The following is a 17,334-nucleotide window of genomic DNA, read 5'->3' on the forward strand; positions in this document are numbered from 1 at the left end:
TTGAAGTGGTTACCTGTTACAAATACTTGGGTATCTGGCTTGATGACTGTCTCACTTTTAAACTTCATGTCAATAACCTGCTTAAAAAGCTGAGGGTTAGGCTAGGTTTCTTTTACAGAAATAAGTCCTGTTTCTCGCTTGAGGCCAGGAAAAGGCTAGTCACTGTGACCTTTTTACCTGTGCTGGACTATGGTGATTTGTTATATATGAATGCACCTGCCAATTACCTGAGCAAGTTAGATGCTGCGTATCACAGTGCACTGAGATTTTTGACAAATTGTAAAGCACTTACGCATCACTGTACCCTGTATACCAAGGCGGTTATGCCATCACTTACTGTACGGAGGCTCAGTCACTGGTACTTTTTCATTTACAAAGCCATGTTGGATAAACTACCATCTTATATCTGCTCCCTGATCTCTCTGCGAATTGAAAGTACTTATTGCCTGAGATCGCATGCTGTGGTTTTATTACATGTGCCAAGTACTAGGACTGTCTTAGGGAAGAAAGCTTTTAGATGTGCAGCTCCACTAACATGGAACAGTCTGCAAAAAGAATGGAAAATTACCAAGCTAGTACCACTACATGTTTTTAAAGCTCAGTTGGATGCTACAAAATCAGATGATGTTGGTACCTGTACTTGTGGTTAAATATGTAAATTGTAACCCTGTACATTTTGCTGTATGATGTCCTTTTGTTGTTCTGTTGTTTATGTTTTTATGTCTTCTTGTGGAACCTACTGCTGCAGGTCTCCCTTGAAAAAGAGATCATTGATCTCAATGGGATTTTACCTGGATAAATAAAGGTTTTGAATTGAATTGAATTGAATTCTCCGGTTCATGTATTTTAGCCTTTGCAGACCATTTACATGCACCAAAACCTTTATAACACACTGCAGGACAGGGAAAACCCCCAAAACTATAATACGGCCCATTTAAAGATGTCTCACGCATAATCTTGGTGTGAAAATGTATGGGGGGATGGCTGGAATTAGAAAAGTAGATTTCAATGACATGACGGTAGCTGCTCTATATTAACAAATCATAGCATCTCTAGCTTATATTACATGAATGTATCAGTATTTTTAGTGACAGTGACCTGTTGGATGCGGTTGATGCGCCTCTCGTCGGTCTCAGCGATGTACAGCGTGCCGAGGTGGGACAGTGCGATGGCCTTGGCTGCCTCCAGGGTGGTGCGCACCGCCGCCCATCTCACCAGGTGGTGGTCGATACCGGGGACCTGACAGTGGATGGGGCGGCCCGCCACAATACGCACCTGGAGATTTTCTGATACCTGACATGGAAGAAAAAAAATACACTTTTTGGTATAGGCTCTGTAAAATGCAGAGAGAAAGCTAATTAAGTTAATGATATCAAATGACATCAAATTTGTTGCCGCAGTGGATCAAGCCTCCACACCTGGATCTACCTCATCTGACATCTCATTAAGGTTTCACATGTTCTAGGGTGATTAGCATAACCAGGGGGACATTTTCTCAAAAACAACTTCTGTAGAGTGTTTTTTTTTTTTATCAAGGTGCTATTTTCCTTTCTGTCATGTTAGCAGACTCACTTGCTCTAAATGCAACGTAAGTGACAGAACTGTAAATTGTGAGGAGTATTTCATTATTCTTTCTTTCCTTGGCCATGTATGTATGCCAATGTCTTTTAGAAAAACATGTTTGAACAAAAAAATTATTTTGAATTCACTCTATGGATAACTTTCACAATTTAATGAGTTTATTACGGTTGCAAATTCACAACTTTTATATCTTCCAATACTTTTCTATGCTGCTACCTATTTATCCCTGTGTATTTATTTGAGCTTTATTTTAAGAAGAAAAAATACGAATACAATTTTTTCTCTTTATCTGCACTGCCTCTTTGCTACAACAAGATAAGATAAGAAGTACTTAATAGGTAATATATTGATTCTTATTACATTTGTGCGTTGCAGCAGCAGCATAAAAAGACAAGGCATTGTACATTTGAGAAATGTAAGACTAGAAATAAACAATTGAATATGTAAAAATCTCAATAGAAATAAAATAGCATTACAAAAGAAGAAAATATACATGTTACATTTGTATTTTTATAACAATGTACATTTCCCCGCTGTGGGCCAAATAAAGGATTTCTGAACTTGAGATATTTTTGTGTGTTCCGATGGCTTTTCTACCTGCAGGACGATGTTGTTGTCCAGGATGTAGAGGGAGTTGTCCAGCGGGTTAATGGCGAGGTCTGTCGGCCACTCCAGACGCACCTGTAGAAAGACACACACACACGTAGGCAAACACAGACAGAACATACAGTGAGTGTATTTCTATCAAAAATGACAACAGGAGAACAAGAGAGCAGTGTTTGGCTATCACCCACCAGAGTCAGCTACAGGTGTTACAAATAATGGCTCCTTAATAACACAGCATTAGGCCTCCTGGCCCTCCCTGTTCATGCAAAGGTCAGCGGCGGGCAGGGAGCCTTCCCCGTGTTTATTCAAGACTCGCCTCGACACTGTCGCAAATGTCAGCCAATAACCATGATCGCTGCGGGCTCAAATAGCACTCCCTGCCCGCTAACGCTGTGGGGGTCAAAGACAAGCAAACCTACACCCGCTCACTGCACACCGCCCACATCCCTGTCCGTCCATTCCACACACACACACACACACACACACACACACACACACACACACACACACACACACACACACACACACACACACACACACACGCACACACACACACACACACACACACACACACACACACACACACACACACACACACACACACACACACACACACACACACACACACTGCAAGCTGCTGAGACGGTGCGTCTGCATGATCAGCGAAGGTGATTGATGACTCCGACGATGGATTGGTAAATAAATGGATCATGTTAAATTGCCACTGACATGTCCAATTATAGGCACTGTCAAATGAGAGAGAAGAGGGTTCACTTTGAAATCCCATTTTAAGAGGTAGAGAGATTCATCAAACAGGACTCAGGCTGTCCTTAGCTGAAGAGGACACGCATCAAATCTGGTGATATTGAACTTTGCGGTGCTGGCAGGCGGTCACTTTCACAAGTTGAGTTGAACTCCAGAGCTGGACCCCGCTCAATTAAAATCAAACTGAAGAGAGAAAATAAAAACATTTGATAGGAATCAATATTCCTTGTGTTTGTTTTTGACTTGTGCGCTACCGTGGTGATTGCGCCTCGGGTGTTCTGGAGGAGTTTTTGGTGCGATGTCTGAGTGGGCAGGCAGTAAAAATAGTTCTGAATACAAGAGCCACACATGTAGTTAACCAGCAGGGGGGCTTTGGATTAGTGAGAATGATGTGTGATTTGGATCTAAATGAATGTGGGAGTCTGTACATTAGTGTCAAGGCTAAGGTCTGGGTTGCAAGGGGGTTTTGACAGGCTGGTCTTAGGATCGTTAGGAAAAATGAATTCAGAGAGGTTTTTCTGAAGAGGTACGTCACCAATTCTTTATCAATTTGTACTTTATCTTATGTATTGCTTTTATGTTCTATCCTCATAATATAATACGAGTATAACATTTCCCCACAGTGATTCATAAAGGTCCATCTTATCTTATCTTAATTCATATGACCTTTTCTTTTTTTTATTGAAAAGATTCAGCTGAATAAAAAAAGAGAGTAAGAAGAGTCAAATGAGTGTTGAAAGAAAAGTGAAAGTTAGTTAGCCCAGTTTGCTAACTTCCACTTTCAAAGGGAGTTGCCAATTTATCAGCACAGGGTGTGGGGGGGTGGGGGTGGGGAGTCTTGTATCAACGTTCATAAGACATCCAGCACTAGTCAGTAGTGCACCACAGGAGTTGGAGCTTAGAAGCTGCTGTATCATTTCAGATTACGTTTCCTTAAAGTGAGACTTCAACTTTTATTTGGACTTCAAGCTGAAGCCAACACTTGGCTTGTTTATTCTGCATAAATTACAGACGTGTTGTTTGTCTAGCCGTAGCTATAGAAGCCAGTTTCCATCAATACTGATGCCACACTGAGGTCACAGCAGTTTGTGAGAACAAACACAGATGGAGGATGAACGAGGCTGGACGCGCTGCAGGGCCGATAACCAACAAACAGACAGATTGTGAGGTAACACGGGCCCCTTTAAAGACATATAAGAGCACCTCTGGGAGCTCACCCTGGCTGAACACGCAGATTCACACACACATACACACACACATACACACACATTGACGAGCATTCACAGGCACTTCCCTCCCCTATGTGTGGGCAGAGATCCCTCTATAGAGCCAGCAGTTCATCTATAATTCATCTTCTGCTCTAATAGGCCTGATATAAGTCAGCAGTGTGATCTGAGGGCTGGCTGATCAAATCTGTGCAGTGGCTGTCTACTCTCTCTCTCTCCCAGAAACCCACACACACCTATAAGAAGACAAACCAATTTAGGGTCGGTCAATTGAGATTGACAAAACAATCACCGACTGTAAGAGAACAACAACAACATATCGGTAATCTATAACCTTTTTTGGGGTTGATTACTTTAATTAGGCGCCACAAAACACACAAATTAGTCTTATTTCTCGACAGATTAGATGTTAATTCGGACAAAAAGACGCTGCTCTGGCTCTTCCCCAGTTAACTAGACAGCTTTTTAGCTTACCTGGTTGATGTCCATGCGTGCATCACAGCTGAGCGGCTGCATCGACATCAGTCCGTTTGAGCCAATCACGGTGGAGAGCAAACCCCTCTCATTAATCTTCTGAATGGTGGTGCCATCGACGAAATAGACGACACCTCTTTTATCCACTGCAATACCTGGGCGGGTGAGAAAGAGAGAGGCAGAATGAGCTTTTTTGAAGTGCTAGGGTGGGAGCGCGTGGGGTTGAGAGAACAAAAACGGGAAAAAAAGGGAGTATAAGAGAGAGGGAGACTGAAGAGATGGAGAGGAGTGAGTCAGGGGGAAAAGTAAAGTGGAGAGGGCTTTGGAGAGGCGTCCAACTCGGTTAGACATTCAGCTCAGCAAGCGGCTGTCTTATCAAAGGCACTGCACCACGGAAATGTAATTATATTTCCATTCCGCAGCCCACTAAAGGGATTAGAACAATACAACCGGAGGAAGAAGTTATTTGTCACCTTAGATGTGAGCAGGGTGCCGCAGTGAACCTTTGACATGATGCGCATGTAAATGTGCATCCACGAATCAAACATGCATGTGGAGCTCCGCATGTGTGCATACGATCCATGTGTGTATGTTTTGGCTTTGAGCGGCGTACATTTGAACTCTGCTTGCATCAGATGGAGTAAGCAGAGGTAAGTCCACTGGTGTGAAAGGTCAGGGCAGACTGTGAATCATCTGTTATGGATGAGGAGCGACCTTCATCCCCGCCTCATCTCCATACATACAATAGCCCTTTGACTCAACTCCTTCAGCAATAATCTCCCTCAACTCAACCCTCACCTCTCGTACCGTATGCCGCCCAATTCTCCCCGATTGCTTTCACTTAGCGCCCGCGACAATAAGCCATATTTCAATATTCCTACCTGCCATCTCCAATGCGTTTGGCTCACTGATGTGCCATTTAAATATACACTGTGTTTATGGTTTATCATTAAGGCGTGTCAAGTTTATGTGTATATCCCTTTATCTCAAGCATGCCTCAAAGGATAATGGAGATAAAGCCTTCTTCTAGTGGATATAGCCACAATCAATCACACAACTAAATGGCAATACAATATGCAACAACGGAAACCATAAAAACAATCACATGGAGCAAAGTAGCATGTGGAAAAGAGGGCTACAATTCACTATTGTTGATTTATCTTTCTATCACCCAATATTTCTTACATATTTACGACAACGGGGCTTCATTAGTTTGAATTGGGGTTTCTGGCCGTCTGCATGTGAACTCTCCTATTTGCTAAATGTTTGGTCCCCACCAACTCCGGAGGGAAATAGGTGTCTCTTTAGCCGCTAATGTATCTACTATGTTCAGCAGCCAGTTGTTAACTTTGTCTGATAAAAACAGTGTTCTGCTGCGAGTGGTTCATGAGGGCTGTAAGTGTTAACCACAAATATTACAGTTGCAGGATAAACAAAGACTTTATAACGCTCAGGGAAACTTCAGAATCAATGATCATTCTCAGTGGATTCATTACCACTAGGGACCCATTTCACATTAAAGTTAGACAAAAAGCCATTGTTGATACAAAAGTATTGATGAGTGCAGCTTTGAAATGTCAGAAAATGATGGAAAAATCTAAATTTCATGGAGCAGAAGGAGATGTCTTCAAATTAGTTTTTATTATTACCTAAGCCAAGGAGGTTATGGTTTTGGGTTGGTTGTTTCTTTGTTTGTCTGAAGGAAAATGAAAAAAATACTGGCTCAATTTGAATGAAACTTGATGGAAGAATGTATCATTGGATATGGAATAACCTCCTGAATTTTGTTGCAAATATAACTTTATTTTCGCTCATGGAAACGGCCCTTCTAGTAAAACTATTATACCAGAGAAGAGCTGAGGAGAAGATGACCAGTATTTTTCTTACTACTTACTCAATATTACTATTGATCACATTTCTGTCAATCAAGTAACCAATTTTGGATCTAGATAGAAGAGTCTAACATTCCCATTTAGCTGCCTTCCCTGCAGCAACCCTGAGAGAATGACACTTCTAAAAAAAAGGGTTCAAAGAGTGATCTCACCGTGCAGAAGAGCCGGCACATCATAGTGAAAATGGACAATGAAGCGAAACCATCAGTATGCAGTACGCCTCCAACTACCCTTTCTCATTCAGTCATCTTGGTCCAATTTTCCCTTGATTTCCATTTGGGTTTCTGTCAGTCTTCCTCCTTTCAAACTGTGTCATGCGGGATTACGCGTGGATGTGCCCGTGCTCACTTTCTGAGCCCCAGATAAAAATCACTACTGCCCTTTTCCCCAGGCAGCACTAAGGTCTCATCCTCCTTGACATACAACGGCTTGCTTCACACACACACACACACACACACACACACACACACACACACACACACACACACACACACACACACACACACACACACACACACACACACACACACACACACACACACACACACACACACACACACACGCACACACGCACACACACGCACACACGCACGCACGCAAACACAGCGCACCGCCACCACAACTCGATTCACCGATGTCCTCAAAAGCGAGCATCCCTGGACCGACCCTGAGTGTCATAAATCGTGCAGGTGGAGGGGAGGTGGGCCAGGGGGGAGGGCCAGGGTCAGTGTGTTTCCTCCAGGGGCCAGAAGGTGAACTGCAGAGCTCTCCATCCTGGCCCCCTTCATCATCCCTTTGACACAGATATATTACACCACCCACATAGCCTCACCCCCCCAACATCCACCTACACCCCATCCTCCCTAACTTGATCTTCTTCTGCTCCCTCTTCCCTCCACCTTTCTCCTTTGCTTTGTTTTCCACTGTTTCGCTCCCCCTACCTTGACCTGTATGTTATAAGAGCTAATCAAATCAGCGCCCTCTGATCCTTCAATGATGTCTTGGCTCCGTTTCCCTCTGTTCGGGCCCTTTTTTCGATTTCTTCCGTTTGTTCCTCTCTGCCTTCCCATTTCTCCTCCTGTCACCTGGCATTACGCGGGAGCGACGTCTCAACCCACAGCGCGGTTTCAACCTACGTCAGCTCTGTAGATCTGAGCATTCTCTCCGCTCTAACGCCATCCTTGGATCCTTCCCTGCTTTCCTTTCACTTTTCCAAACGTTCCTCCTGCTAGCACCCTAAACCTGTCCCTGATCTTAGAGCTCATAAATCCTGCACAAGGACATGACGAGGTAGCAAGGACTATCTCGCAATACCGATTCCTCTTCTCTCCCTCTCTGTCCCTGGATATTACTCTTGCAGTTCGTCTCTTTTGCTTCTATTGACTTCCATCTTCAATTCCCTCCATTCTTTCTTTCTCTCCATTGTTTCTGCTTCTCAGACACCTTCAGTATGCATACTCTTATGTTTCTACATGCAGCCTCCTAATCAGCTGCCAATCTATCATCAACAATAAATACAGGCCTTATTCATCCTCCTCACGCAAGAACAACAATGGAGAGCGTTTGCTATTATAGCCCGGCATATGCAAAAGGATTTACTCCAGTTTACGTGCTGTTTAAGGGTATTTCGCCATGTTTATGGAAAATGTGGCAGATTAGTCCACATTCTCCTTGTCAGGGGCTGGATTTCCTGCTGTTGTGGATAAAGCTGTTCAGCCGCCTTCAGGGAATTTACAGCCCATCCGTATAGCCGATAGACGCTCACAAGACATCAAAAGATTTACCATGTCTCCCTAGGTGGACCTGGCACTCTGATGCTCGTGTTTAAGAGCTGGCAGACACACTGGTGGGGAAATAATTGAGATAAATCTCCAGAGGTAGACGCCGGACATTTGGCTAAAGTTGGGAGTGTATTTTATCATGAAAGAAAAGTGAATGAGTTGTATTGACCTTGGAAACACAGGGAGGAGTGAAGGAGAGGATGATAAAGTATTGCTATTCACATTCCTCTTAGATTTAGGAAGAAATTCAGCTTAGTAGAAAAAAACAGACATCACCAGAAAGAGGTGGTTGACGAGACAAAGGGACATCATTTTTTATTTTTATTTAGCCTTTATTTATACAGGTGTAGATCTCATTGAGACACAAGGTCTCATTTTCAAGAGAGACCTGTCAGTGGTAACACTACCACACAAAGTTACAGACAGACAGGACACTACACACAGAGGCAACACTAAAATACAACATCGTAAAAAAGTAGTCATTAAAATCCATATACAGCAGTCAGATATAGCAGGTGCAAACACCGTCAGATGATTTCTCCAGCTTTTTAAAAATGAGTTTAAAATCCGTGATGGGTATCAAAGTGGTCAGCTTAAGTTCCTGCTGAAGTGTGTTCCAGGTCGAGGGGGCAGAGTACGATATGGCTTTTTTCCCAAGCACCGTGTGTACTGAGGGGACGGACAGAGTGATGTAATGTTGAGATCTTAGTCTATAGCTGTACTGTTTGTGTGATATGTAAGTGGATATGTAGAGGGGCAGCAGTCCAAGCATAGCGGTATAGATGAGTTTGTACCAGTGCAGTGATCTGCGCATTGATAATGTTGTCCAGTTGACTAAAGCGTACAGCGTGCAGTGGTGTGTGAGGGGTTTACAGTTGGTTATGAACCTCAGAGCCCCATGGTAAACAGCGTCCAGCAGATGAAGGGAGTGAGCTGAGGCGTTCATGTACACAACATCCCCATGAGGAATAGCTGCAATTAATGATTACAGCCCAATCACTCTCAATCAAGGAATCTCTTTATTCTCCGTCCTTGTCAAAAGAATATCAGATATAACGGCCCCCTGTGGCATTGCAATACAACACAATCTGATGAATGCCTTGGAGAGGGGTCTAACAGAGCATCAGCGCTGATTACAACTATTTGACAAGAAGGAGCCACCGGGGATTTTCCGAGCAGAGAGTGAAGCACAGGTGATCAGATGTGTAAGGTGAGAAATATGATTAAGTGAGAAGGACATTATTACAGGAGGTGATAATGCATCATATTCAGCATTGAAAGTAATCAGCCCTGTTGGTATAGCCTACACTTACACCAGGATGTGGTGTGTGCGTGTGTGTGTGTGTGTGTGTGTGTGTGTGTGTGTGTGTTTGTGCGTGTGTGTGCGTGCACCACATACTGACTGCTAACACCTGAGCCCTCAAGAGTACAGGAAGTCAGCCTTCTGGTGTTGTTCAAGTTTCCCTTCTACGGTACTTTCACCCTTCAAATGTTGACAGCAAAGCTGCCAAAAGAGCAGCCTCAGTGGATCAAAGAAAGAGGGATTGTAAAATCCTATCGAAAACAAACACATCAGTCAGCCTGCGGAACAACCACCTAAGTGCAAAATAAGCACATATTCTGCAAAGGGAACCTATTTAAAGGATCTGGTTATGGAGGGGAAACGCATAAAGTGGGCATGTATGGGAGATGCAATTATTTTTGAAACTTTTGTAGTGGTGAGTCTCACACACACACACACACACACACACACACACACACACACACACACACACACACACACACACACACACACACACACACACACACACACACACACACACACACACACACACACACACACACACACACACACACACACACACTCTGCCCTCACATGTCCCCAGGCTCCGCGGGTGTTAATGATATGGACTGACATATTATTACAGCATCTAAATGATGCTAGCTGCAGCTGATTTGAGCCCTTGGCGCCTCTGTACAAAGTTACTGTGTGTGACTGACAACTGAATGTAGACACATGGACAGTTTCACCTGCACAACTGGCCCCAGTGAGGGATTCGGGCCATATATAAAGACACTGAAATGAGTTGGGGAAAGCCTGGAGGCTTCGCTAACTGCTACAAACCGACTGTAAGTGAAGCTGGAGAAGAACACACTGTTTCAGAGACTCTTTATCTTGGTGTGTGACTTAAAGTGCCTTTTCATCATTGCTACTTCAGAACACACAATGCTGTTTGCCCGGGAACGTGTGCGCACGCCGACCTGTGTGAGCTCGTGATGCGTCGCGCGTGGGTGTGTGTGAATAGTGAGTGCATGTGTGTGGTGAAGTAGCAAGGCAAAAAGATAAGGCATGGCGGTTTATCACATTGTGCGCATATGCAAATGTAGAGCGGATAAATCAGAGTGTCTGCAGATGAGAAATCCACACTCCCCCACACACACTCACACAAACTTTCTTGAGGTTACCCATGTGCACTAAAGGGCGGAAAAGAAATCACTTAATCTCAGGACTGTGAAATGGCAGTGTGCACTATAATGAGGTTGTGTGTGCACCATTTTAAGGAGTGTGTCTGTGTGATTTCACACCTGTGTTAGAAAAAGTCACGACTATTATGAAACCACATGGGGATCCTGTATATATATATATGTATAGATATATATATACACTGCATCAAACGCTGCTCTGTTATCTGTGACATGCACATCTATGAACTGCAGTGTTGTAGCACAAGAGCTTCTTTTATTTTCCTCAATCAAAAACGAATCATCAATCAATACGAGATAACACCACAAACATGGACGGGCGTGTGTTCCTGGAGGATCTTTGGTAAGCACTAATAATTCATGCTTCTTGTAATTAATTATTCATTAAAGCCCCACAGAACAGACAGTGGCTTAGTAATTAAGTCTGAATCAGATGCTGTTGCTCATCTAATTATCAACCACTATAAGTTTGTTAACACATTAACCCGCATTAATTAATTATTGATAGCTGTCGAGTTTTTTTTAGCCGTTAGTTCTCAACTTCACAATCATGGCAAGGCAAGACATCCAGAACTGGCAGGAGATTTTGAAAGAGTTGCATGCACATTTTGGGGTGTTTTTTATTTTTTTTAGGGTGGAGAAAATATGCGACTTGGAAGTAATTGCCTTGTTTGATAGCAAACATAGAGATCCAAAGCAATCACAGAGGCAGCAGACAAACTCAATTATAAAATGATTGAAATGCTTTGGACTAGAAAGCTTCATGCAAGGTTGAGGGGTTTGGATCAGAGCGGAGCGTCTGCAGATTACGTTGCACTGTTTAGAACATCAAACAAACACAAGGAGGTCTATCAATAGAGGTTCTTTTTACCAAGCCCTGCATTGGTAGAGAAGGAAAGGTGGTAGGATGGTAGGAAACACAAGGGGGGACTAAACTCCTATAGATGCAAATCTCCTCACGCAGCCTCCACCCATACAAAAATCCCAGCGTACCATACTCAACAGGAGGTAACTTCAGTACAGTCTTCATCATTTAGATGATTGTCAGATTTGTGTGCCTTGAAAGGAGTTCTGGCCACTGTTCTCTTGGAGCGCTGCAGGTGATAATGGTCCACAGGTGCAAACATTGACTTGCTCTGTTTCCCCCCCCCTCCCCTTCCCCACCCTCACACAGGCATGTTCAACGGGCCTGCCAAGCTGAACTGGGCCTGCCACCATCACTCCACTTATTCATCTTTGCCATGCATTTCAGAGAGTAAAGGTAGAAACAACCAGATGGGCACGAGTTCACTATTCACCCCCTCATCACAGCCCCCCTCACATCCCAGGCAGAGACAGAGGCTTCCAAGAGAATGTCTGTGCGTGTGTGTTGGGCATTCACCGCCAGTAAATGCAATTTTTTCCCTCCACAGTGGCGAGGCTCCACTGCTCCTGACAGCGTGCCAGGTTCCCAGTGGAGGCTGACAGGCCGGCTGCCAGCAGTGGCCATCTCCACCAGTTAAAGTGACATGGGTGTCACATTTCCCATGATGGCGGCGATGTAGCCAACCTGACATACCTTTAACAAGGTAGCCATAACTAACTCTGTGTCCCTTACAGGGAGAAGCAGATTAGTTCCAGGGACCAACAGGCTGTCAATCAAACGCGAGCATGCCCGGGCACACTGACTCGTAGTGACGTTGCACCTTTGATGCACAGGCTCAGCCTTTGGCCTTAAGCCCGCATCTGTTATTGACTCAGGGCTTCATTACACACACAGTGAGCTTCAGTAATCTCTCTGAAGCTACCCTACACACTCCGACTACAAACAAGGAAGCTGTCAGTCTGCATAGTGTTCTACATAATACATTACTTGAATAGCCGGCGTTTCACAGGTAGAGGCTTGTTTTAAGTCAGCATAAATCTGCCTCTACTAAGCCCACTGACTATATTTTCTTAGCAAATCTTGGCAGCAGGCTGACGTTTTCCTCCCAGAATATCTAAGCGTCCTCCTATGACCCAAGGTGATTAGGATGTAGTACAGCTACTTTTTGAGATGGATCCCTGTTTTTCCTAGTTGCCCCAGACACGTCTTATCCATTTATCAGGACAATGGAAATCCAGCCACATGACATTGCATGACATTGGGCTCAATTCAGTGATCAATCTAGCACTGCCTTCAGGCTGTCACTTCTTGTGTTATTAATAACATCGTTTTTTCAGCTCAAAATGTTTGAATAATGTCTGGTCTATGTCAAATAAAATACAGCGGTTGACATTGGCAAGACTATGTTTAGTCATCTTGAGCCAGAAAAAATCATGCGAAAGTTTGGGTTGAGTGCCAGAAAGCAGCACTAGATCACTGCATTGAGCCCAATGTCACATGGCTTGAACTATATATAAGTAAAATCATCTTTTCATAACCATATGCAACAGGTAGAAATAAAAGTCATTATAAAAAACCACAGGTACAACGTTTTAGAGACTTGATAGATTTCAACTAATCCTTTGAAATAATATTTAGTGCTGTGACAGAATATGAACACAGCACAACAACAACACAACATCTGATTAGTCTGCACTGTAGGTCAAGAGAACGTCCAGTCTATTTATTTTGATCATTTTCAGCTACTATTTTGAGTTTTGCTGAATGTGGTTTTGTCCCTTAAGAAGCAGCTGTCTTATATTTCAGACTTGATACAAAAAAACTAAAAACATTTGTACCAATTCTGAAAAAAATAGGATTACATAGAAGTAGTGTGACCTTGTTATAGAGCTGAAAAGAGCTTTTACAGAGCTTTCCCACAAAAAACCCTACAGAAGATTCAATTTCATTTTCTGCGGACAGAGTAGCTGCGCTCCCCTGGCCAGCTGTGTTTCTATCCAATTTTGAACCCAAAGGTCATCAAATTGAACTCCACTCACATTTTTTGAAGGTATGAGGACAATCATTTTACCATATGATTTGTGAGAAGCACAACATTGATGTATACCACTGTAAGAGTTACACAAATCTAGAATATTAAGGTGTACTCTGAAGCTATGTAGCCTGCCGCTATGCTAATAATTATTGCAAATTCAGCATGGTGTTAAAAAGATTTTGTTTGTATATGTTATTTTCTTAGTGAGTTGTTAGTGTGGCTTTGCATTTCCCTTAGAACAAGCGAAACATCTGGTTTACAATGTCCCCCAAAAAGACATGAAAAATATTAAAGAGGCCATATTCTTAACATTTTTTGTGAATGTTACATAGTGATGTCACCATGTTAGGGAAGTAAACAAAGGAGTCCAATGGAGGCATTTTGGGCAGGGGGGGGAGTGCGAGGGAACTTTGGGATTTTAGCCTTTGCAGACCATTGACATGCACAAAAACCTCAGCCTCAGCATCATCAGTTATGCCAAGACATTTTGGCAGCCAAAATTCAAAACCATCATTTACTGCAATGTGTGTTTAGAGAATATGACAGTATTATAGATACAGTAACTTCACACATTCAAGAGCATGCATTGACAGAGCATTTTTAATATACAAATCTTGGCTAAACGGAGCGTACAGTATGCAATCTTTACCAAAACTGACTCCCTGTGACAATGCAATGCAGTCGAATAGGTTACCTATAGTAGTGAGTCAAATGATTGCAGTTCTGTCAGGAGCTCTTACATCACATACTGCAGATGGTTTGGCTGTGACAGAGTCAGCAGTAAATATGCAAACAGGACATCGGCCACGTCTCTGCAATTCTTTCTCCAATCACGTAAAAATGGCTCACTGCCTGGACACGTCCTGGAAGTACCTGCGTGCTGTTTGCTGAGCTTGATGCTTTTTTTACTCTGCCCTGTGGGTCTTGCCACTGGCAGCTATATTCTCAGCGTTAGTGTTGGGAGAAAATGAATCTATGGCACAACTTCTCATTGTGGCTGCTCGGTGATGCATGTCTGTCGCACAAAACAATTGCACATCGCCTAATTATCATGGATGCTGCAGCGAGAAAACAAGCTGTGGTAGAAATAGCATGACCCAATGGCGTCGCTCTAATTTGCATTATCACAGAGTATGCTGCTGTTTGCCTGGCTGTGTGATTAATTCATGTGTGTATCATTAATGCAGGAATGTCCAGGGGCAAAGACAAAGCTCGGTCAATGTGAAATGAAATACAGGCGCAGGCTGTTAAAAATTGCGCGCACATATGAAAAAACCCCAACTGTGTGACTTATCTGATGCCCTTGTTTTGCGAGGCAGTGCTCTGTTTAAGCCAACAGAAACAATGATAGTTGACCCTCTGAGAGAGAAGGCAGCCACAGGGCCAGTTTCATATGCAGATGAGGTGTGGGACTGCTACACACTGCAGGATTTAGATGCAAAACACTGAGTTCTCTTTCTCACTCTATCTTTTTCATTACATTCTGCTGTCCTATATTTCCCTCCTTAATTTTCACATTATTTTGTTGCACTCCCTTTCTCCGCTCACTCTCTATCATAGCACTCTCTTTTTCTCTATCAATTTAATCTGCTCTCCCTCCCTCTCTCCCTTTCTCACAATCATTCTGTGCTAAACGCTTTGGGAGCCAGAGGTAGAATAACAATGGCGTATTCATTCCAAAAGTTATAACGCAGAGCAGCTGGCATCGTGGATACACAGCCCTAGGAGATCTTCCAACTTCACTGCAGTAGCCAGCGAATACATTTGGAGAAGTGGCAGACTCCAGAGAAAGTGAATTGCAGGCTGTGGTGATTAGAACTGTGCAATTGCAGGACACCACCACTCATAGGTCTCCACTGCTGGAGTGGAGGCAGGGGACCGGTGTTTGCTGAGTTAATGGTTAGTGTACGGGCATGCTGACAGCATTGAATGCTTGATTCACACGGATGAAACAAAACTGGGAAACGCTCCCCTGCACACGGCCATGTTTCCAGCCATTTCTGTAAATGAGACCGGCGTGCAATGTGTGAAGATATTCATCCGCCTAAGCTGCTTAAATGTCAACCGCCGGCCAAGACGGATACAGTTCAGCATGAAGCCTGGCTGTTGTGGTCTGAGGTTGGTGGCCAAGCGAGTGATTTTGCCACGTGAAGCGTATTTATCTACCCCTGGCTGTGCCTCCTTTTTTTTCATAACTCCCTAGCTGTTCAACATGCTAATAACCGCAGCCGGTTTAAACCCCGCTGCTTCATTCTGCGAACCGGGCCCTGCTATCTCGCCTCCGATGGCATGCCTCGCAGCTGCAGAGCAGAGTGAGATGGGGACAAATGTGTTGTGTTGGGTCTGTGTGAGGAAAAAGAGAGATGGGGAGAAAGAGAGTGTAAGAAAGAGGAGGAGGAGAGAAAAGAAGAGGAGGGGGAGAGAAAGGCAGACGGGGGCAAGGGGGAGGAATGTGGTGGCAGCATGTCAGCTTCTGATAAGGGCATTAGTCTGCCCCCTGTGGGTCGGAGGGAGAGACTGACACAAGCACTCACACTGCCATGTGCACACCTCTCTCTGTGGATATCAGCTTTACTGTGTTGGACTAGTCAACAAATAACAGATAAGACCTGCACATGGCAAACAAGACGACTCTAAATCACTGGAGTCTGAACTCTTCTGTCCAAACATTCACTTGAAACACTGACGCGGTTATTTTTACATACACGCAACTATTATTTACGGAAAGTACCCGTTCTTGTTGTGAACAGAAGGAACTTGTAGAAGTGAGCCAAGGCTGTTGGGTCCTTGGGGAGCGATGCCTCTTTCATGTCAGACATAGGATCCATCCTAAATGGAGCAAGGCCTTTTATTTACTGAGCTAATTGACTGCAGTAAGGCATGTGGAGCCAACTCTAAACAATGCCCTAGATTTTGTATTCATAAGTGACTGTTTGAAGGACACAAGATAATCCCTGTAGTTTACACTATGGAGAGACAAGACATTTGGCAATGTGCTGCAACATCGCTGGCTGAATTAAAATGATGGATTACTATTCAACAACTGTTTGGTGTGGTTTACCGATATTATGTGTTGCAGCGGGCTTACTGCTGAAAGAAAAAGGGACATTGAGGGTTGAAAAAATAAAAATAAAGAAAGAAGGCTCTAATTTGGAACTACAGAAGAAGCTCACCAAAGGACATGAGACAAGATCAATGGCGGAGAATCACAGAGCCTCAGCTTAATAAAAAAACCCGAAGTAACCGACAGATATTTCTCTGTGAAGTCTACCACTCATTATCATTGGTAAGAGGGTGAGGGGAGGAGGGGCAGTGTGGGCCTTGGCAGATGGATGACAGGGAGCTAGGGGGCAGAAATCTCCAGGGCCTTTGTAAGAGCTGTTTTTTTTCGAAGCACAATGGCCACGGAAGAGTCTGTGAAGTGCAGCGAGTCAAAGAGTATAAAACCTGAGCGGGAACAGGAGGAGTCTTGGGACAGAATATTCTATTACTGTACAAAGACAGAGATAGAGCGTGTTCTGAGGTAGAAGGGGGCACGCAGCCTGAGAATAACAGTCTTCAGATCATCTGTCAGATTGAAGCAGGAATCAGCTCCAATCTGCTTTTTCTCTTATCATCTCCCTTT

The 17,334-nt window shown here is 43.7% G+C and overlaps 1 protein-coding gene across 1 annotated transcript in view; it reads right to left on the reverse strand.

The window, feature by feature from the left end:
* tenm1 (teneurin transmembrane protein 1) overlaps nucleotides 1–17,334 on the reverse strand; it is a 212,891-nt gene that overhangs the window by 27,358 nt on the left and 168,199 nt on the right. Inside the window, 3 exon segments of the mRNA XM_034223176.1 lie at nucleotides 1,099–1,293; nucleotides 2,179–2,262; nucleotides 4,653–4,807. Of these exon segments, the coding sequence (XP_034079067.1) occupies nucleotides 1,099–1,293; nucleotides 2,179–2,262; nucleotides 4,653–4,807 (434 nt within the window).

This window comes from Gymnodraco acuticeps, unplaced genomic scaffold (genome assembly GCF_902827175.1).
Source record: "Gymnodraco acuticeps unplaced genomic scaffold, fGymAcu1.1, whole genome shotgun sequence".
In the NCBI taxonomy this organism is placed as follows: Eukaryota; Metazoa; Chordata; class Actinopteri; order Perciformes; family Bathydraconidae; genus Gymnodraco; species Gymnodraco acuticeps.